The sequence below is a fragment of the Gavia stellata genome, chromosome 13 (assembly GCF_030936135.1).
Source record: "Gavia stellata isolate bGavSte3 chromosome 13, bGavSte3.hap2, whole genome shotgun sequence".
NCBI lineage: Eukaryota > Metazoa > Chordata > Aves > Gaviiformes > Gaviidae > Gavia > Gavia stellata.
The window spans coordinates 24,398,089-24,420,015 of NC_082606.1; the positions used below are offsets into that span (position 1 = coordinate 24,398,089).

General features: G+C 42.1%; 1 protein-coding gene across 1 annotated transcript; it reads right to left on the bottom strand.

Annotated features, from left to right (window-relative positions):
- Positions 1-781: 781 nt before the first annotated feature.
- Positions 782-21,167, bottom strand: BLM (BLM RecQ like helicase). Its single transcript, XM_059823985.1, has 21 exons — positions 21,035-21,167; positions 20,223-20,923; positions 18,839-19,028; positions 18,273-18,394; positions 16,892-17,024; positions 15,105-15,850; positions 14,111-14,287; positions 13,568-13,686; positions 11,969-12,082; positions 11,110-11,208; positions 10,873-11,021; positions 9,922-10,028; positions 8,934-9,094; positions 8,240-8,435; positions 7,615-7,805; positions 6,432-6,579; positions 5,807-6,006; positions 4,823-5,015; positions 4,245-4,367; positions 2,747-2,954; positions 782-970 (listed from the first exon to the last, which is right to left on the bottom strand). Exons 1-21 carry the CDS (start codon positions 21,130-21,132, stop codon positions 787-789), a joined length of 4,359 nt encoding a protein of 1,452 aa, XP_059679968.1. The 5' UTR covers positions 21,133-21,167; the 3' UTR covers positions 782-786.
- Between the last annotated feature and the right edge of the window lie 760 nt (positions 21,168-21,927).

Sequence of the window (21,927 nt, forward strand, 5' to 3'; positions counted from 1 at the left end):
AACGTTTGTTACCGTGCGGTGAACTGAACCGCTGGGCAGGCCCGCAGGCGGGTCGCGCAGTAGGCGAGGCCGGCCCTGAGGGGGTCCCTGCCCGCAAATAGCTGGTGAAGTCCTCGGCCCCGGGCGTGCGCGGACAAAGGGGGGGCTCTGCCCCCTCCGGGGTCGCCTCCTGGCAGGCAGGAAGGGCGGGCCGAGGCAGCTCAAATGCCCCTCACCGTGGCTGTGACGAGATGAGGGTTTTTTTAAAAAAAACCCCAACAACTGAAAAAAAGCACACCCTGGCAGGGCTTGGCACTCTCGGGAGGCGCTCCAGCCCGCCTCTGGGGAATAAAATTTGAAACTAACAAGCGTTAATCGTATTTTCTACCTCAGGTGACCATCCCCAGGCTTACATTTTGGGAAGAGCAGCTCGGCTGGGGAGCTCTGAAGCACTTACACAACTAGCAAGGGAGGAGAAGAGCGGCAGCCACAGCTGCGGGATGCGCGGTGCCAGTAACCGCTTTGTTTTCTGGTCTCAGGGGTAGCCCCGAGGTAGCTGTGAAGCAGGCGTGCAGTGATTATTTCCACGGGAAGAGCAGGGTCTGTAGAACCAGGCAGAACTCTCTTGCTTTAGAGTAGAAAGAAAGGTCCAAATACACTTACGAGTTTAAAAACATTTATTTAATGTGAGGTTTCCATACTTGACAAATGTACAAGTCTCAGAAGGTTTAGCAAATGAAACAAAGATTTAATAAACAATGATTACATCTTCAGGGCTTGCTATTTACAGTATTTACATTTTCCTAGTTACAATATTGAATACGAAGGCTGAAGGAATTGTCTGGTTTTGGGTTTCGGTGGTGCCATAATCCCCAGCTTTCCAGCAGCTCCGTGCGTGGCACTAACACTGTACGATGCTGAACTGCAGCCAGATGAAGCTGGAGCCTTCGAGCTAGACGGCCTTTTGGTCCTTCTGTACTTGCTGTAACCACTGCAAAGTTCAGAGAGAAGGTACGTGTCAAACATCTGCTCTACTCCCACAGTCCCTACACCCATGGTGTACTTGTATATACACCACCATTAGCTTCTCTAGGAGACCATGCTTTCATTTTAAGAGAGCTGTGGTTTTGTTTTTTTTTTTTTTGTGGGTTTTTTTTTGTTGTTGGTTTTTTTTGGGTTTTTTTTTAATACACAGGGCTGCAAAAATACCTTTGAAATGTAAATCATGCGTAGCTGTTGCTCTGGCATTTGCCGAAGGGCAAGCAGCAGCCTGAAACAGGGACAGAGAATGCTGAACCAACCTGACTCCTATTAATCCAATTAGAGTATCAACGTTAAGTGACACTTCAGGGTCAACAGCATTCAATGACTAATATTTTAGTAGATGGGAAAGGTGAAAAGGGTGGGAGTAAAACCTCCTGAGCTGGGAACCGCTATTTGCTACAAAAACAACCAAAGACCAGAATGAGGAAAAACAGGGCAGAGAAGGAGACATCCTTGGAAAGAACAGACAATGGCAGAAAGCAAAGAGGTTTAATAAGGTAGACCATATTTTCTCTTTGATGATGAATGCAACATTAAAGCAGTAAAATGTTAAGTAGCTAGTACACCAATAAAACCTAACAGTCTTTAAAATTCAGGCATGACTCTTCAGGTGGGGATTTTACAGAATGTTTTGGAGAGCACATTAGCACCGGTTAGAGCTACTCTTCCAAACGGCCTGAACTCCTCCCTGCTGAAAGATAATGCGATTTCTATGACACTTACAGACTGAACAAAACCCCATTCAAAGAATCATTTCAGAAATGCAAGATGTGGGTTGTTGGCATAACCGCTCTTTTGTACCTCACGTTCTCTATCTCATATACCAAGCGAGGTAAAATTTCTAGGCTGAGGGATTAAGTAACCTGACTGTACCACAGTACTGGCAACTTTCATTTCCTTCCTTTTTGAACAAGGCAAGCTATGATCACACAAACACTGAAAAGGCACGACTATAAAATCCAAATAAGAGCTTGTTGCTCAACTTTTCTAATGTCATTCCCCCTTGTTTTTAAAGAGGGTTTGGGGAGGGCAGAATTTCTCCTTTTTCGCTCATTCCCTTTCAGCACTGATTAGTCATCATGTTTTGAAGCATGGACCTTCAGCACCAACTGCTACTGCTTGAGTTACCAGGCTAATAACTACATGAACTACTAAAATAAGGTCATTGACTCAAAGGATGAACCCAGTCTGGCTCTTTCATCAACCTGTGATAGTTTGGTGGTGGATCTGCCCTAGAAGCTCAAGACCAAGCAGGCTCCTGGATCCACACACTATGGTCTTGATGTAGGCCTTGCCTCGTATGGTAGAATCAGAGGGAGAAGTCCTGAATTAACAAGAGACTGGGAACTGAAGTTCAAATATTCCATCAGATCATCAAAGTTCCAAGCCATCTTTATGTTCCCAAGCACAGAATCCAGTCAGCCTGCTAATAATGGTTATGGCAGCACACTGAAATTGAGTGTCGCTACTTAGCTTGTGGCAGTCAAGAGTAAGAAACAAAAGAGAACTGTTAAATACCCTTCCTCACCAGGAGGTTTTTAAACAGAAAATGCTAGAAAACCAAAAGGAGAGCAGTTGTTACCAGGCACCTGGATAATTTTAATGTCATTCTTAAAAGCCTGTACTTACTCAAGAAAACGCAGTAGGATAACAGTGCAGTTCTGGGATCATCATCATGCTATTCTGGACAAAAGGAAGTTACAAATGACCACAAGCAACGTACCCTTTGGGATGAAACCGTTGGCTGCCACCGTTACTTGTCTTTTTCCTCTTTGATTCTCTGAAGTTTGGCGGCCCTTTCCTTTTCTTTCTTTGGTTTGCATTGCTGCCAAAATAGCTTGAGGTTGTAACTACGTCTTCTGCTTCTTCATCACTCTCAGGTGTGCCGGTGCTTCCCGTAGCTGTGTCCACACTTTGGCAGGCAGCATCTTCTACAGATAGACAGTGAGTTAAAAACTAACTAAATCAAAACGCTGCCTGGGCCAGTCAGAACTGTCAGCCAGAACACACTGACTCTACCAAAACTTCTGTCCTTGCTGTTCAAAACCTCCTTTGTACTGCCTTCATCCTGGTGATGCTCCAGGCTCAGCTAAAGGCGTTTCATAGGTTGGTGTAAACCAAAACTGCCTCCTGTCCTTGCTTTATCCCATGACATAAAAGAATGCTGGCCAGTCCTATTTGCTCTAGCTTGGCTTCTTGTCTAAACTATTTTGGTAACACTGGGCTTTCTGCCTTTACGCTCTCTTCCCCATGTCAGCTGGGAAGAATTATGGAATATACCATAAATACCACAGTCAAATATGGCACTTGTGTTTAAAAACAGCATCAGGAGACACGGAAAGGCTCAGAGAGCAGAGAGCTCCTTCTCAATCAGTCATGATCAAGAGGGACATGATTCTTTGCACAGGCAGTAGAATAAAATACTTAAAACTCAGGTTTGTAGCCATGCATTTATTCACATTCCAGTGTACCTAAGCACAACCTCATTAAAAGTAAGCATGAATCGCTTTAAAATTGCAGGCCCCAATGTCTAATCTGATAGCCATGCTGTATTACGTAGTCCAATTACAACGTAGGCTACGTGCTATGCCCACGTGACATTACCAGATTTACTAGACTCAGGGCTCAATTCTCCACTGAGCTGAACTTTGTATATAAGGTTAGAGCTGTGCAAAGGCATTGTAAAATACTACTACTCTGACATGACAGCTTTTTTTACACCTAGCTTTGGAAGCACTTCACATTTGAGCAAGGGCTAGTCAGTGAAGACCTGAACTTGCTGACCTCAATTACTATGAAAAATAAAAGGTAGTAGTTATTGATTATCTGCCAGGCTACAACATTACCCTGTATGTAGTAGATGCAGGTCTGAAAATATGCAGGAGGCGCAAGACCTTTAACCTTAAGGTCAGAATTCTCATTATAACTAAGTGTATTACATAAATCCCAATAACTAACAGGTTAGGAGCAGAGCAGTCTGCTTAGTTCTCGTTTTCCTTTTTTAGCCTTTCAGAGATATGCTGAATTTAACTCGTGAGACGATAGCAAAGACCTTTGTATGTTCTGAAAGTGTGCAGTTGCTCCCTTTTTGTACTTACTGAACTGCAAGAATTAGTTATTTCTGTTTAAAACAAGGTAACTTTTGAGTGAAAATTCTGATAGAGGAGGAGAGAAGGGTACTAAATAGGACAGTACACATTTAGGTACAAAGTATACCAAACCTGGTATGGTCCATTCAGAGTACTTATCCATCACTTTAATTATTTCTGCACCATATTTTTCCAGTTTGTCTTCTGTGACTCCATCAATCTGCAGTAAAACCTCCACATCAGATGACAAGGTTTCTGTAATGTAACAAAGTACCAATTAGACATGTCAAACAAACTAACTTTTTTGGAGAGCAACCATGGCAGAGTATTCTGGAGGAAATTAATTCCTTTTAGTGCCACCCTATGCATTAAATCCTTAAGGAAGTAAGCCTTTTTCTAGCAGATTTGCTTCTAGCTGGTTAGCACAAAAACTAGTCCTGAAGTCTTCTCCAAAAACACTTCAAAGTTTGTTTTGCGGTACGATTACTAGGGTGGCTCTTGTACTTATCCAGCAGGACTGCTGCAGCATGAACTGCAGCTCCAAGGAATCTATGCTATGTCAGCTACTTCCATAGGACTCGCTCAGTTACGTATACTTAAACCGCTTCTCGCTAAATGTTAGAAACTGTAGATTTTCTGTCAGAAAAGGCTACAATGGCACATTCAGTCTCCTGCTGACAGGGGTTCCAAGTAATGGAAAATGACGTTACCTGCTATTTTCTTTAGAGTTGAAGTACTGAAAATATTGAAGTAATGCACATCAAAGACTTTCCCAAGCGTTTTGCACATGTCTGTAAGTTCCCCAAAGCACTTTTTAACCATCTCTTCCCGCTGTGACATTTTTGCCACGGAAGCCCTTTGCTTTCTGATGGCACTGGCACTTTCTGTTTCATGAAACTCCACCTGTTAAAATAAGCCAATCGATAATTCTGTCAGGGGAGTTACTGCAGAGCCATCATTAGAAGACTGATTGATTGATAACACAGGAAAAGGAAACACAGAGAAGGAAACCAAAAGTACTGTTTGATGGACCAAAAAAAAAAGCTATTTACCCAGTATACACTTTTTTAATGATTTTTTTTTTTTTTCTTTTAAACAGGCTACTCAACCGCCCCTGAGTTTCTTCTACAAAGAGCTAGCAGAGTATACACAACACAGGGAAAAAATCCTGAGAACCCAATTTACAGCTAGCTTTAAACAGAGGTCACTAGGTCTAATGCTGAGGGCTCTTCTCTGAACACAGCACTAATGCAGAGGAGACGCTGCCTCATGCAATTCTGGGTCGGGTTCCATGACCTTCTTGAAGTGCATCTTCCATCAGAGCTCACCGATGACTGGAAAAAAACAGAGCAGAAAATGCAGGAGAAAGTAGCGCTGTTCCTTCCCTTCTTCTTAGCTAGCTTTTTCTGTGTTGGTCATAACTTTCCTTTCTTGTCAAGCTGGAATCAGATGGATGGAGGGAGAAGAGAAAGATTTAATCCTCTCCAATCCTCTCAAACTCACCTTTTGCCTCACAACATTATTATTAGATTACTGGACTAGAAATCATGCTTGTTGGATTCTGTTCCCTGCATCTGCTAAAGATTAGTTCCTGTACTTCAGCTGGTAGGCCAACAATGCTATATAAGAACTGTAGCACGTTCCTTATAACAATACATTAGAGAAACAAAATGAATTAATTAATTGTTACACACCTGTAGTGATCCGTCTAGCACAGCCTGAGCTTTCTCTCCTAGAATTACATATGCTACCGCTTGGTCATTAGCTGTGATGTACAAGTCTTCATCCAGAATCTTGTCTAAGACCAGTTTTCTAAACAGTCTTTCCACATTATGCCTTGAGTAGGCAGCTCCCTTCCCAAATATTCCAGACTGAATCTTCGCACTCTTTGTACCTGTGCAACAGAAATCACAGGATTAGCCTGCGATTAGAAAGCCTGCATACGTATGTATTTACAGACCTGTGGAGGATCCCAAGGGTATTCCATTGCTTGTGCACATAAAAACACCAGAAACTCCAAGCACCACCAGAAAACTAATACTATCACTACAGCAACCTGAAACGGATTAAAGCTTTAATCTGTTTTATTTTGGATCATTTACCAGCAAGAGATTCCTGGGAAGAATGATTTTGCAAAAATCTATCTTCTTTTAAACCACTGCTGGTATGGCGCAGACCTCCAGATACTTAGTGAGGGATTTATCCACCAAGTCACAGAATCACAGAATCATTAAGGTTGGAAGAGACCTGCAAGATCAAGTCCAACCACCAACCCAACCAAGTCCATTTAGGTGTTGCTTCTGGAAGAACAGTACTTACCTAAGAAAATGTCTACCATCATATTCAACGTGTATCTTCCAGAACCTGTATTTCTCTTTGCATTTATTCGTCCTATTTGTCCACAATGCTCTCGTACAAATCTTATAATGCTCTTCACTTCATCTGTTACATTTCTTGATTTGTAATCCTATTAAAATACACTTGATTAGGAAACAACATTACGTGGTTCTGTCCTAAACACAAGTTGTTACCGACAGCCTTGTTTTTCATTAGTGAGCTTTTTCCAGTCATGAATTCATTTCATTCCAAACAGAGAAATAGTGGTTTTCTAGTTAGTACACCTACAGTGATGCAATAGTCACAGGAATTCTGTATTTGATAATACTCTGGAAAATGCAATAATACACACCAACCAATTGTATATAATCTCTATTGTGTTAATTCTATAGAGTGAGCTGCAAGATTGCTGCGTGAATACTGGCAAGCAAGGTAAATCGTTTGGAAAGCATTCCCGTAATTATTCTGCTGCCATGCACTGGAACTTACACTTCCAATATGCATTAAAATGGGAAGACTGGACTGAATATGCATTATTCTAGTCAAATTTTGTTACAGTCACAGCTGTGTAAGGTAATGCTTCAAACACAGGACCTAGAAGCAGTATCATCAGATATAAAACTGATCTGGTTTACAGAGATCAGTAACCCTCCCCTGTCTGCTTCAATAGCTATCTTCTCTTCTACTCCTGTTCATGCCACTAACAAGTTTGCTTCAATCCTTGACGCACAAACCCTGGTCTTTGGGCCGCCTCCAACAGTGTACCCCTGCTAATGTGGCACTCGTGCTACTCTGGCAGCACAAAGCTGCCTCGAAAACATCAGAATAGGCAGTTGAAGGGATTTCCCCATAGCCATATTCCAGTGGACCTTATATTACCTCCTGCCTCCTATAAGCACTGTAGCCAAGAAAACCGACACTGAGGAACATCCTTACACCTCACTAGTCCTCCTCTGACAGAAATAGGAGCATCGTAAGTCCACGGATAGTCTGTGTAATTCTACTCTACGTTAAACCCTGGAAATAATTCGAAGCATCTAGCATCACAAAAATACAAAACATCTTACTCATTTTCTCTGTTTACCTTCCCAAATGTCACGCAACCATTTTTTAATGCAGCTAAAATCAGTTTAACAACGCTATAAATAAGAGCTACAATTTTTACCTTCTTTCTACTGCAGTTATCACAAATTACTTCCGGGTGATCTTTACAGAAGGTGGGATTGAAATTAGTTTCCCCGAAGTAGGCCAAAAGCTGAATTCTCCGGCAATCAACTACATTCTCACAGTAGTGAACCATACTGTACAGGTTGTTAAAGTGGGTCTGTCTTGTGTGACTGTTTCCATCTTTCTCCACTGAAATGCAATAAATTCAATTGTATTTGTTAAATCTGCACCTCTGCATCTTAATATATAATCACATAGACAAAACACAATATTCTTTTTTGCTTAAAAAAAGATGAGTAGGTTAGTACAGAACTAAGCTAGGACAGATTTTACCTCTAAAGTTTTAAAGAATGGAGAAGGCAAATAAGACTAGAACGACAGGAATCAAGAGATGGATATGTATGAAGCAAAATTCTTTTTACTAAAATTAAGTACAAGTGACAAAACCCCCTCATTACAGAACACCATTCAGGTAAAGATGCACAGTTCTCCCGTCTTTGCAATACCATGCTATATATGGCACTTCTAAACGAGAAAATAACACAGTCTAAATGAAACAGACACCAGTGACTAAGTGACTTCTTCAATGTTGTCTGCATTATGTTACAAACATGAGAACTCACTTAGTATTAGCCTTCTAAGTCTGGTTACATCACTGTAGCTGTAGAAGAGCAGACAGTGAGACATTTCACCATCGCGTCCAGCTCTGCCAGATTCTTGATAGTAACCTTCTATAGATTTAGGAAGAGAAGCATGGATAACATAGCGTACGTCAGGTTTATCAATTCCCATTCCAAAGGCAATAGTTGCACATATAACCTAGGAAGGAAATAATAATTTGTTACATAGAGTTATGAAAGTTATTCGTGCAGCACGCTGCACCAAAAATACACAGGCAATCAGGACCATGAAACCGTGCAGAACCTAGAATTTCAATTGTAACGCTGCAAGACAAGTACAAAATAGCAAAACCACCTCTCCTTTCAGAAGAGCTATTCCAGACAAAGGGAAAACTCCAAATTTAAGTCTCAATATACAATTCGGCAGCGTGCTTAGAGCTGTTTCAGAAGCCTTGTACTGCTCGGTTTCTTCCTCCTGGAATATCATACCTCGGTGCAGCGCTGCAGTCTTTGATTTGTAAAACTCCCAATAAAAAGATGGCTAATGTGTTTTGGCAGATCTGTTCGGATCAGTTATTTAACACTGCATCCAATTTGGCAATAACCTTACACAACTTCCCTTTCATTTACCAGGCCCAGAGGGATAAAAGTGCTCTAAATTCTATTCACTTTTCCCCCCCAGTTGCTTTTCTTTTACCTGGCATCCTTCTTGATTAATCCACTTCTTTTGTACAAGATCTCTGTTGGAGTCAGGGAGGCCAGCATGATAGGCAAGTGCAGCAAGACCCTCCTTCTGCAGAATAGCCGCTGTTGTGTCACATTCATGACGTGAAAGGCAATAAATTATTCCAGAGTCATCTGCAAATACGTAAAAAAAAAAAGATTTGTGCTACAATACAGCTTTATTCCCTTTCACTTGCTTAACAGACATACCTGTCAAGCAAATACATTTATTCCAATAAAGAGGTTGGTAAGTGTAATGCAATAACTGCTTAATAATAAAGAAAAGTAATTTTATTAATGTCAGATGGTTTTTGTTAGTTTCTTCTCACCCAACTTCCTGGGGTTTTTTTGGTAAGGTGGAATCAAGAAAAAAGTTTTCCTGCTCAGTACTGTGCAATCTTAGGATTTAAAGTACATGAATAAAGAACTACATAAATGGAGAGCTAGAGCAGTTTAGTCAATGATCCACTAGGTTACAGCACTAGAGAAGCTGTGAAGGGAGCTTGGTGTAGTCAGCTTCCAGCAGCAGGAGCTGCAGGACTCCAGAAGAGAGCCTAAGAAAGATAGGAGTCTCTGAAGATATCTTCAAGGAGAACCACAGATAAGCAGACCAGCAGAATTAAACAATTAAAACAGTACGGATATTAAATGACCTTTATACTCTGAAGACACGATGCTAAAAGGTCTGGCAACCTCCAGAAAGATTACTCAAAAGCATTACCATAATTTACTTTTCCATCTTAACTTGAACTCTTAACTTTAGGATGCCCATAAATCTGATTCCCATTATCAATAATATCATTTTGCCTCCAACTTGTTTTTCTTGTAAATATACTAGTCGCTTACAGAAAGGCACAAGTTCGGGTTTTTTTTTTTTTTTTACAGCATTACAAAAGCTTTTCCTGCCTTAAAAAGTAGTTCATAAAAATGCATGCAAGCATACTATGCTGCTCAGTACTCACGAGGATGATATTTTTTAATCCATTCCAAGCAATCCATTGCCACCTTCTTTGGCTTCTTGGGCAATACATCATATTTCAAGTTATGCCTGTTGAAGCTCATTGTAAACCTGAAACATGACAGTTCATGGGTGCTCGTCAGCCTTATGGGTGCAGTAAGTAATCCTTTCAGCTAACTAGCTGTTGACTGGAATGTCCCAAATTCAACTAACTACTACTCATTCTGCATTATCTGCAAAGGAATTATTGTTCCACTATGCCCACAGAGATTCACGTCACCCATACTTCAGGTCTAAAATTCCTGCGTTTTTCCTGTGTCTGTGGAAAAGACAAAGCTACATGGCACTATGCAGAAGAAAGAAATGCCCATAAACCAAACACGTACACAGTGATTTGTCTTGCCTTCATTTTCCTTTCAAATACTTGCATCCACATTCGACTGATCAAATTTGCAAAATATAGTGTCCTTCTACCCTACAATACATTTCTAAAATAAGAAATTCAACAAAACAGAATGCTTTATTTTTCCGTCATACACAATGAAAACACTACAATACAATCCAGGCCCAATGGTACCTCGTTATCTATATTACTGCCAATGCTAATTAAAAAACACTTCCAGCTTTTGCAGTTTTTCAGCATTCTCATGAAAAGCACTCTAAAATACAACTTGCACATTTTGTCAGTAACATAGAAAATTTCATGATGTTATTTTCTATTAAACAGCTTCCTTAATCATGCAAAGAAAAGTTTGGTAAGTTTTCTTTTCTTTTTACTTTAATACTTTGCATATAAAATTCACATTAAATTCCATGCATACATTCTCATTTAATCAGGTACAACCACATCAGTATTTCAGATGGACCTGTAATGCTTTTCTTACTTTACTAAGTTTTCCACTCAAAATTTCTGCAACACAAACAAGTTATTTCAGGAAAATGCTGAGCAACTTACACTTGTGGTTTTAGCATCTCAAGCTGATTCTGAATATCCTTCTGTACTCTGGGGTTAGCAGTGGCAGTAAGGGCCATCATAGGAACAGAGCGAAACTTCTTGCGGAGCATATTCAGTCGTTTGTAGTCTTGTCGGAAATCGTGACCCCACTAGTTTAAAAACAAAATTGAAGTGTAACTGAGTAAGAGGCTCCAACTAAGTCTCTTGCCATTTTGAAAAACAAATCAAGGTTTTTACCTGGCTGACACAGTGGGCCTCATCAATGACAAAACGCGCTAGGAGTTTCCTGTCGTAGAGATTTTCCAGGGCTGACATCAGTCGGCTGCTTGCACAAACCTAGGTACACATCCACCAGTGGCATTAGAAAGCAAATTAACAGAGCAAAGCGGCACGCTACCTGACTAAGAATACAGAAACAATTCTTCTGTACAGCAAGGTTAATCTTGACTGTGCAGGTAAAGCTTGAAGGCGTAAAGAAGATGGCAACCAGCTTCATTTTAACTGGCAATGGAGCAGCTGGTGTGGGATTACCACAAGGTTCTAGGATCATCTATCTGGAGGTCCTAGAATCTGGGTAAATTTAAATTACTTATGCCATGAAAGACAGGGAAAGACAATGCTGAAGAAAGAAACATAATCAGCACACTAAACAGTCCCCTCTTACAAAGCTTTTGTAGAATAGTATCATTTTTAAAGGCAGCCTATAATTAAGTACAAGACAATCTTTTGACAGTCACCTATTACCTTGACAGTTACATATTTTTTCCCTGTATTATCCTACTCATAACAGTCTAGATTTTAATAGCTACTTGACAGCAATTAGCCACTAACATGTAGTAAGATATACCAAAATGGATGGGCATGGGGGTTTTGTTTTAAGAAATTAAATTGTACACACATACTCAGTTCTCATTCTTGGTTAATTACTGATTGAAATTAGTTACATCTGTACAGAATCTTACTGAATTATCTAAAAAATATTTAACAGTTTTTTCCCCCAGAAGCCTACTCTAAATTCAGTGTTTCCCATTCAATACTTCATAGTAATCCACCTCTTGTTGCCTCCATGATTTTAGAATTCAAATTAAAGACAAACCTTCTCAGGGGTGACATACAGAAGCTTTATCACAGGATCTTTTTTTGACAATTGCATGTATATTTTTGAAGCATCAGCATCTGTTCTATCACCAGTCAGATATGTTGCTGCAATCTATATTAAAAAAAAATAAAATTAAGTTTTAATATGCGCAAAACAGAAGCATCTCCAAATATAATCCTACATCTAGTTATAAACCAGATAAAAAAGTATATGCATTTACTGTCCTCAGCGAATATAACATTTTCAATGCTTCTTTGTGTAATTATAGATAACATTTGAATCCCCACCGAACTGTACACATCGCAGAATTTTTCTAATGATAAAACCAGAAGACTGTAAGACAAATTTCCAGTCTTCTGCTCCCAATTCTACCAACAGACCAAGAGCTGACTTAGGGGATTTGTCTGCTTTCTTTGCACTCTCTTTCCAGTAAAGAAAACAGATGTGATGTTTGTTTATTGCTCAATACACTGTAAGTTTGAGATCGAATTCAGAAAACAGAGATCTTAAGAAGCAAAGTTTCAAAGAAGCACAAAAACATGGTAACACCCTCAATAACAGCACCCACAGACATAGAATAGCATTGCATCAGAAGAGATGGAATACAACTTGGAGCCGCAATTTAATATTAAATTTGAAAGTATAACTTACTATTCATGCTGAATAGTAACAAAGGAATTAGAGCCTAAGGACAAGAGCGGTGTAAGAATAGGTCATACCAACAGAGCCAATTCTGCCTGCTTGTCTCCTCTTCCTCTCGCAAGAGGCAGCTGCAGCTCTGCAGAGAAAATTCCTTCTGCAGCTACATATCCCCAGGAGTCACAGAGCCAGTTTAACTGGCTTTTACAGCCATGGCACCCCGCAACGGAAGAAAGAGCAAAGAGTGTGGCCGAAGTGTAGCGTTGTGCAACAGTTGCTAAATGGCAGACAACCATTCGAGGGCCATGTCTAGTCAGACTATCAAAAACCATACTTGATGAGAGAAGGATTTGTCTGAGCTTCAAAACCCTGCATCATAATCACTTTGGTCTCATACCCCAAAACATGTCTGTATTTTTGCCCTAAAATGTGTTATCTGCCTTTGTTTCCCTGATCTCTCAGTCTCAACAACACACGAAGGATGAAAAAGACGCTTCAGAGAGGCAAAAGCAGTTCATAAGCAATCAGCCTTAGGAACACGCATCTTCTGCACTTGCATTTCTTTTCTCCGTGTATTACTTTTCCAGAAATGCTTAGCATCACCAGAACTCTCCACGCTCAGGAACTATTAGTTCTTACTTCTGCTACAAAGCCAGACTGCTCCTATTGAGGTGTCTAAATACAACTCTCAGAATCTAAGAATCAGCATCTGTACTTGAAAACTAAGCTCCAATAACAAATACACACAAGAATCAATAAATTTAGCAGTTAGACTGCCAAGATATTCTAGTTCATCTAATTTAGTTCTTCCTAGACAACTTTGTGTGCCTTTTACAGTTTCCATCTAATTGATTTTTGCAGTTTGTATTTGAGAGACATAAGATTTACTGTAAAATTTCAGATTTCTAATTCACTTATCTGCAGTTAAGCTGAAGAAAGTGAGCTGTTTGAACTTACATCTAAAGTCTTCAGTTTCTGAACTTGATCTATTATCAGCGACCTCAGTGGAGAGATAACAATAGTGACTCCAGCAGAGACACACGCTGGTAACTGGTAGCACAAGCTTTTACCACCACCTGTAAGGATTAAACAGAACACCACAAATGTTAGATACCAAGAGGGAAGGGAGACAGTGTGGAGAAAGAGCGGAAGAAGGGAGACCTATTTCTCGCTTTCTATTCGCAGCACTTTCAGGAACAATTAACTTTTACCAATGACTGCCTTTGATATGATACCTGTAGGATAAGGAAGAGTTATCATGTGAAATATTACGGAAGACAGAAATTCAATCGCCTCATTCAGAACACCACAGTGCATACAAAATTCCAGGAATCCTGCAGCCACAGAGTTCAAGCAGCACAATTTATCGCCACCTCTACAAAGGCACAGAAAAGGAGAAAATTTGTCATGGGCCTTGCAGAAGGAGCTTCAGGTCTGTGTTTCTCAAGTGAGTGCCAGACCTCCAAAGCCTGCAGTTGCGTGGCGTTTGGAGATACATACCCGTGGGCATTAAGATGAAACAATCTTCACCCAGAAGAGCAGCATTGATGGCCTCCAGCTGATTTGTCCGAAAACAGTGCAAACCAAACTTCTTGTGAAATATATTCATCATTTCTTCAGAATGGGAGAATTTCATACCCCTGAAACGTTCTAGAGCAGGGTTATTAACTGGCGGATCTAGTAAACAAGGAAAATGTATGTACAGTAAGTTACGATATCAAGTTGTGCTATCCCTCTTGCCACATAAAACTGCTTCAGTGTAACAAATGGCTTAGCCACCACTTCAACCATTTAAACCTTTTAAATTCAAATCACGACTTACTGAAAAAAATTGCATTAATCTAGAATTTAAGACCGGCTAAAGTGCGAATTTTGATTATATGCAGATCTCTGGAAACAAGCTTCTTACCTATGACTGTACAAAACACCTAGTCTTACACTGACAGACGTCGTCTCTGTCACAAACAGCTATGAACAGGCTCCCCGTTCGTGGGTGCCCAACAGTAGGTGCTAGCTGAACCAGCGACAGAGAAGCTGATGGAACAGGTTAACACTTTCACCTCCCCTTTTACCAACCCATTCCTACAGTAACCACAAATAACACTGACCCACCCCTGTGCCCCAGAAGGATTAGGTTTGCTTCAGCAAGTGTCCATTTCTGAATATTTTGCACAAACAGCTAAAACTACTGTACAGCTTCGAATTAACAACTGCAGAATCATTATTTAATTAAAACACAGAAACTAGTTTCCAACTCTAGTTTCCAATGTTAGCAGCTTCATCTTCCCAGCAGCCTGCAACCTGCATGGCCAATTCAAGAAGTTTGGCATCACTTGGAGCAAAAAAATACATATGACTTTGCAAAGAGAGGAAATTTCCACAGAAACAAAAGGCATTGATGTAATCTACAGTAAATTACTTGGCCTTAGGTTTAAAAATAAGTAAATAAAAATTTAAAAAGGAAAAGACAGTAATCCTAATGAGCATAATTTACCTGAACGGTTCTTTGGCGCCATCAAGAAGCTTGATTTCAGAGCAGCAGGATTTGAGACAACAGCAGACCCTTTGGCTCTGGACATTATCTTTGACAACAGCGATTTGGCAGGTGGCCCTTCCCTGACAGGCTGATACAACGGCGTAGACGGCGTCTCAGGTGCTGAAACATTCACCGAATTCTCCCAGCCCTCATCAAAATCATCAATATCAAAGTGATCAAGGTCAAAGTCTGTATCATTTATACCTAAACCATCTTCTGCAGGAATGCCAGTAGGAGCTTTGCTCTGACCTTTTAGAGTTGTGCTCGTAAGAGGCCTCTCCAGCAGATGATGGTTTCCACTGTTTCTCAGCCCTGGTTTTTCACACCAGCTGTTGTCAAAGGACATCTCGGAATGGAGGCTGGGGGAAGCTCCATCTTTGCCATTCACCTTGGAAGAAGACAGTGCTGCAGTTTCTAGGCAGGTGATCTCCCCAATACTTTGCTTTGAAGCATAAGAGGTACCCAAAGTTTGATTTTTTTTGGTAGAAAAATTGCTTGAATTAACAGTGCCAGAAAGCACAGATGGGAGGTTTGTGGATTTTGGCGAGTTTCTGTCAGAACTGAAGCTCCAGTTCGGGCCAGAACACAGAGCAGTACCAGGACATGCGAGAGGGTCCCGCTCCACACATGCCTTCCAGTTTCTAGGCAAAGCGTTGTTTACGCTACCTTTGTTCAAAGTGACAGAATTAGCTAGCAATTTTCTCCTGGGAGAGATGGCAAGGGAAACCAGAAGGAAAAAAAAAAAATTTAGTCACAAGCAATGTTTTATCAAGTTCTACAACATACATTAAACGGTTTTGTCTCTCTCCTATTAAAAACATTAATGTATGGTGGTTACATTGTATTCTGGGTCACTATATTTTAAAAATATTTCAAACAAATCTAGGGAAGAGAGAATAATACCAGAACTCAGTTGAACAAAGTAATTACAAAATTACTACATCTTCTCTGCAGACATAAAATAAAAGAATTCCTAATAGCACGGAACTGCTCCAGGCAAGGTAGAGCATAAAAGAAGTAATCCTTAGAGACACAAACCTGAAGTTAAAAAAGTAAAAATATGCTTGAACCAAATTAAGTTTTTATGTACTTTCTAAAGACTATGTCCGACTACATCAATAAGAGGAAATAGAATAAATTAGTTTTACTGAGAAAGTTCAGAAAAAGCACATAGTCTCAGTCCAGTAAAAAACAAACACAAAATCCCAAATCTCAATACTTTGTCTATTTATTGTGTCATCAAATTATGCAGAAGTTAAAGAAGCAGACTGCAGTAGCAATAATCAGACTGAAAGATGACAAGTACGTGGATATTAGGAGAAGTCATAATCACTGTAGTCAGTGATAGCAAGTCTCATACAGAGAATATTCAATTATTGTCTCCGGTTATAAGAAATCAGGGTGACACCTAGCAGGTTATATCATATCACCCTGCTTCTTTGGCAGCATCTGGTGCTAGTCACCTTCCAGAGAAAAGATAGACAACTACCTACGCCTCAGACTGAATGTGGAACTGGATTCTTTCTTCCGGCAGAACACTGGGATTGTTAATACTTTCAGCAGTTTTTTGGATTTTTTTTTTCCCCTTCATTCAGTCATTTTAAGCTTTGAAAATGCTTTTTACTTCACTTTAAGCTTTTAAAAATCCTTCCGTATCATCTTGTCGGTGTGATGGAGACACCTGCAGGCACGACACCGCTTCACAGCGAGCACGGAAACCCAGAAGGCTGCTTATTAAAACGTACCTGAGATCTCTCTGCTGGAGAAGTTCTTTTGCACATGACAGAGACTTCAGCTCATGAAGCGGAATAGCATCTACCAGCTTACAGATATCATCCATGACGCTGTAGAGTTGCTGTTCCAAATGCAAGCCCTTATCTGTTGGATGGAGTACATTTTAGCATACAGTAACACTGATTTTTATTAGGATGTGTAACAAGATGATATCACTCTACCAAAAGACAGCAAATTGCAATAGATAAGTCTAAATAATTTACTTTCAATACATTTTTTCAAAAGTCCATTCGCATAAAGGAACTGTTTCTCTGTGCACGAACTCAGCTAGTCTACGTATCTTTGCCCTTGCCTTTTAATTATCCACCTCTATATATTTTCCAAACCTCGTCACAGTTCTTTCAAACGTATTTCCAAAAAACACTCAAGTTTACGGGTTTTGCTCATCTCAAATTACCCCTCCCCAAACACACTAAAGCATATTTTATCGAAATACTACATTGCAATTCTAGTCTAGAAAGTACCACAGAAAACCTCCCACGCATGAAAGTCAGCTTTTGTCACCTCATGACATTCCCTTCCAAATTTAGCAACACTGCAAACCATCCGGATTTTGCCAATGAACTACACTGGACTTCAAACCGCTGCTACCGGGGCTGTGTGATCCCTCAGACTACATTCTGGCCTCTGCTAGGCTTGCCTAACTCTGATTACCCAGTGGTCAGAAGGCCGCCTCTTGCACCAAGCTAACAGTCCAAACTGACCGAAGTTTGCTATAGGTACACTAAAGTATGACAAGATGGAGCTCGACTAAACTGATTTCCAGAACAGCCTCATTAAAACATAAAAACACTGCTCTGGGCATTTATAAACACAAAATTTTAAATGACACTGTAGAACAGTACCATAAGCTACCTTTTTACATATCTTGAGAGAAAAGATCTGCAGCCTTAAAACCAGGTTGTGCCACACCTATACTTAGTAACTTCTCATTCCGCCAGTGAAAATCAAACGTTTTAGCTCAGTAGTTCCCAAAGCCAGCATCTGTGGGAATCAAATGGAAGCACTGACACAGCTCCAGCTTACAGTGATGTGTCTTTGTGCCATAGTCGACTTCGGGAACAATTTGGTCGACCTGGGATTTTAAGTTCTGAAAAGGAGGTCTGTGCCATATCCCAGACTGGTACTGAGAAACCCAGAATCAGGCTCAGACAGCACCCCTGAGTCTACACAACATCTGAGAACCCTGTATGAGACTCAGTCCCTTGCTTCCTTGTCCCCATCAGTCACTGTTAGTTAATGCTCGTAGATTACACGGGATACGCAGGAGAACAAGAAGTTGCAAACCATCCCCAAAATCTAAGGCATAAGATTTCAAAACGTTTCGTGTACCTGCATCGTCCGTGCTAGGATTGCTTTCAGCAACAGGCGGCGTTGTGGCAACCTTCCCAGGCTTGGACTCAACGCTGCTAACTATGGATCTTCCACCAGTTGGAGATTCTTGGAAAATATTACTAATGTTAAAAGAAAAAGTCATTAAAATATGGATATCTGTAAATCAATGCATTTCCATAAAAGAAATGTATCTTTTAGAATAACAGCATTTAAGATGTGTGTAAAAGATAACCAAATTTCTGAAAACCCACTTAAAATCCAAGTAGCTGAGCAGTTTGTCACTCATCCTATTTTCCAACGTGTAGAGACTTGCTTCGATAATTTTTTTCCCTCCCACTACGAAAGGAAAAATAATTCTGCTTTTTCTGAAGAAAAAGCCACCTTAAACTGGCCATAAAAGCGTTTCATAAGACACTAATAGCAGCTGTCAACTGCTAACCTGCCAAGCAACAGACACAATCAACTCAATCTGTAACTTGTTAACAGGCACTAATTTCATGTCTTTTTGGGTACTTTTAAAAATCATCCTGAAGACACAGTTTTCTCAGTGAACTTTGTTTTACCTAATGCTTTTTACAGAAGGCGAGAAGGAAGGCAGCTCTTCTTCAGGGGAGGGTGGAACAATATCTAAGTAATCGTCCTCTTCAAGCTCAGTGCCTGCGAACGGCTCAATGTTGGCCTCATCCAATTCTGGGAGGCTGTTCTTCTCATCGTTGCTTGGCTTCTGGCTCTCACCACTTTTACCATTAGCAGCTGAACGAGAAGTGTATTAATATTGTTGGGTAACACTGTAAACTTATTCTGGTACAAACAAAAATGCAACTGAACAGAAGGAAAAAATTAATAGCCGCGTTTCAAAACACCCGTTTAATACAGTTTCCGACTTTTAAAGGACAAAAAAACCCCTATTTATTACGCTCCCTTTTTCTCCCCCATTAAAAGCAAACAGACAAAAAACCCACAAACCCTCTTTTAAGTGGAAAAGTTATATAGCTTGCCTATAGTTACCTTTCCCTATCAGAAGAGAAAAACTTAAGAGGTGTATTTTCCTACAAGAGATTTTACAGAAAACTATTGTTATGTTAAATACTAGCTTAAAAAGAGTGTAGACTCATCAACTAGCATAGTCCCTATACTGGAATTAGAAGGTAAATTTATATGTATAGTGCCTTGTAAAACAAATTCTACTAAGAAAGTCCAATATCATTAATATATTAAAATTAAGTTCACAGAAAGAGGGGAAAAGGTAAAAAAATATTCTTAAGAAGAAAAATACAATTCGCAAATCCTTTCGCCACTTAGTGCAAGGGCAGCATCACAGAACACTGTTCAATGTCATTCAGTTGCATAAACATATTAATTTCACAAATAAAAATCGAAAGTTTCAAAACATAACAGGTAAGGCACATAAAACAGAGGAGCTAAGAGGAATCCAGAGCTGCCAAGGAAGCACTCCGACTGATGGTCATGAACTTCTTGGTCATAATTGAGGGTTAGAGGTTTTGGGGTGTTTTTTTTGTTGTTTGTTTGTTTTTTAAAATCAAGAGAGATCTGTTTTTCTGATTTAGTATTTCTCATCATTACATTTAAGCATACGATTATTCTACGTTTCTTTTGTATGAATTTCTGTAGTATTTTTGTATGCTTTTCTTTCTGTAACATCCCGATAGATTGTTGCTCTTCCTTTCTGGAATGCCATATGGGAAGTCTTGCAACTCCAATACTACCATGCGACCAGCTGCTACTTCTGCCATCGAGAAAGCACTCCACTATTTACAACCCTGCACTTCCACAAGCTGCGGTTACCAAAACGAAATCCACGTACCCATGACTGCTGGGCAGATACGAGCACACAGCTCCCTCTGATTTCTAAAAAATCAAGCCCTCTGTGTGCAAACACGAACGTATTTTCTTCTAGCTCATCGGTACCCTAAAATAAATCGTTACCTGGGTGAGCCTCTTCCCCGTCATCATCCAAAATCACGTCAGCAGATAAATTCTCCCAAAGGCCCTCACCCAGAGCCTTGTCACCGCTGCAGGGAGCTGAATCCTCGAGACAGATCACAGATTGCTGCGAGGAGGGTTGTTGTTCAGCCTCTGCAGAGGCCTCCCCGCGCTCCGAAGCGCTGCGGCTGCGAGGCCCCATGGCATCCCCCGCGGTCCCGGGAGAGCCGGGCGGCTGGTCCAGGCGGGGGTCTGACCTCTGGGAAGCCTTGCAGGCGGCCCGCTGCCCTTTGGGGGAGAGGAGCGGCGGTCTGCAATACTTCTTTTCCATTCCCGACAAATCAAAGTCGTCAATGTCATCCCACTCATCTCCTACGGTAATGACGGGGCCAGCCGCAGGACCGGGCCCGGCAGCACCGCGCAGCCCCTCGGTCACACTCCCCTTCCCAGAGGCCGCGGGGCCTTTTGACGCCTCCCGGGACGCGGGAAGCGCCGGGCTCGCGCGGGCCGGCTGCAGGGCCCGTCCGTGGGGGCCGAAGAAGTCCTGGATTTGCGTTCTCTTCTCCTTGGAGGCAGGGAGGGCCGAGGCGAGCGCAGCCAGGGAGGTGTTAACATCTTTGTCCCTCAACGCGGAGGCGGCGGGGAGGCCCCGAGGCTCCCTGGGCAGCGCGCCGGCCGGCGAGGTCTTCTTGAAGGTGAAGCCCCTGGAAAGAGACGAGCCCCTCGTGAGCGCCCCGGAGGCCTGCCGCGCCCCAGGAGCTCGCTGCAGGCCTAAAGCTCTGCCGCCCCGCCCGCCGAGGCCCCGCGGTACTCACGCCGGCCGGTGCCGCGGCGGGGGCGGCTTGCTGAGGGCGCCGCGGGCCGAGTGCAGCTGCAGCTGCTCCCGCAGGTTGTTCTGCGGCACGGCCGCCATGACGGGTCGGGGCCGCCCCGCCGGCAGGGGACGCCCTCGGCGCCGCGGGGCTGCGCTCACCGCCTGCTCCCCGCCCGCTCCCCGCCACTGCCGCGCGCCCCGGCCCGCGCCCCCTTCGCATTCGGCGCCAAAACACCACCCGCCCCCCCCATTGGATGGACGCGCCGGGGGCGGAAGTAGCGGCACGGCGCTTCCGTTTCCATGGCAAAGGCGGGCTTCCGCCCCGCCCCTCCACAAAATGGCGGCACCGCCAGCCGCAGGGCGGGCTCGGGTACCGCGGCCCTGCCCCGGGCGCGTTGAAGCTGGCTGTAAAAGCAAGTCGCGTGACCCCGGGAAGCTTTTAACGCTTTGCGCCCCCGCGTCGGTCGCGGGGAGGACGGTGCCCCCGTCAGACCCCCCCCCCGGGGTCGCATCCTGCCCCACGATCGGCAAACAAAGGCGCCGCCCCATCTCCCAGCGCTGACCGTGCCGGGAACGCACAGGGCCGCGGAGAGCACACCACCGCACCGGTGACGAGTCAGCTTTATTCAGTCAGCGGCAGGTTTTAGCGTGAAATAACACCCCACAGCAGTGCCCCCTCCGGACACGCACCCCGCTCACCAGCGCACGTTGATAAACTATTTAGCAATAATCTTCTTGCGTTCTTCACTGATTCGTAAAAGAAAATCATCCATTTCTTCTCTATTTGCATTAAAATACCCTATTTTTTTATACAAAAAAAAAAAAACTAAAAACGTGTAATGAAAATAGGTAACACATACAAATCACAGCACTCATCTTTCTCTAGAGAAAGGA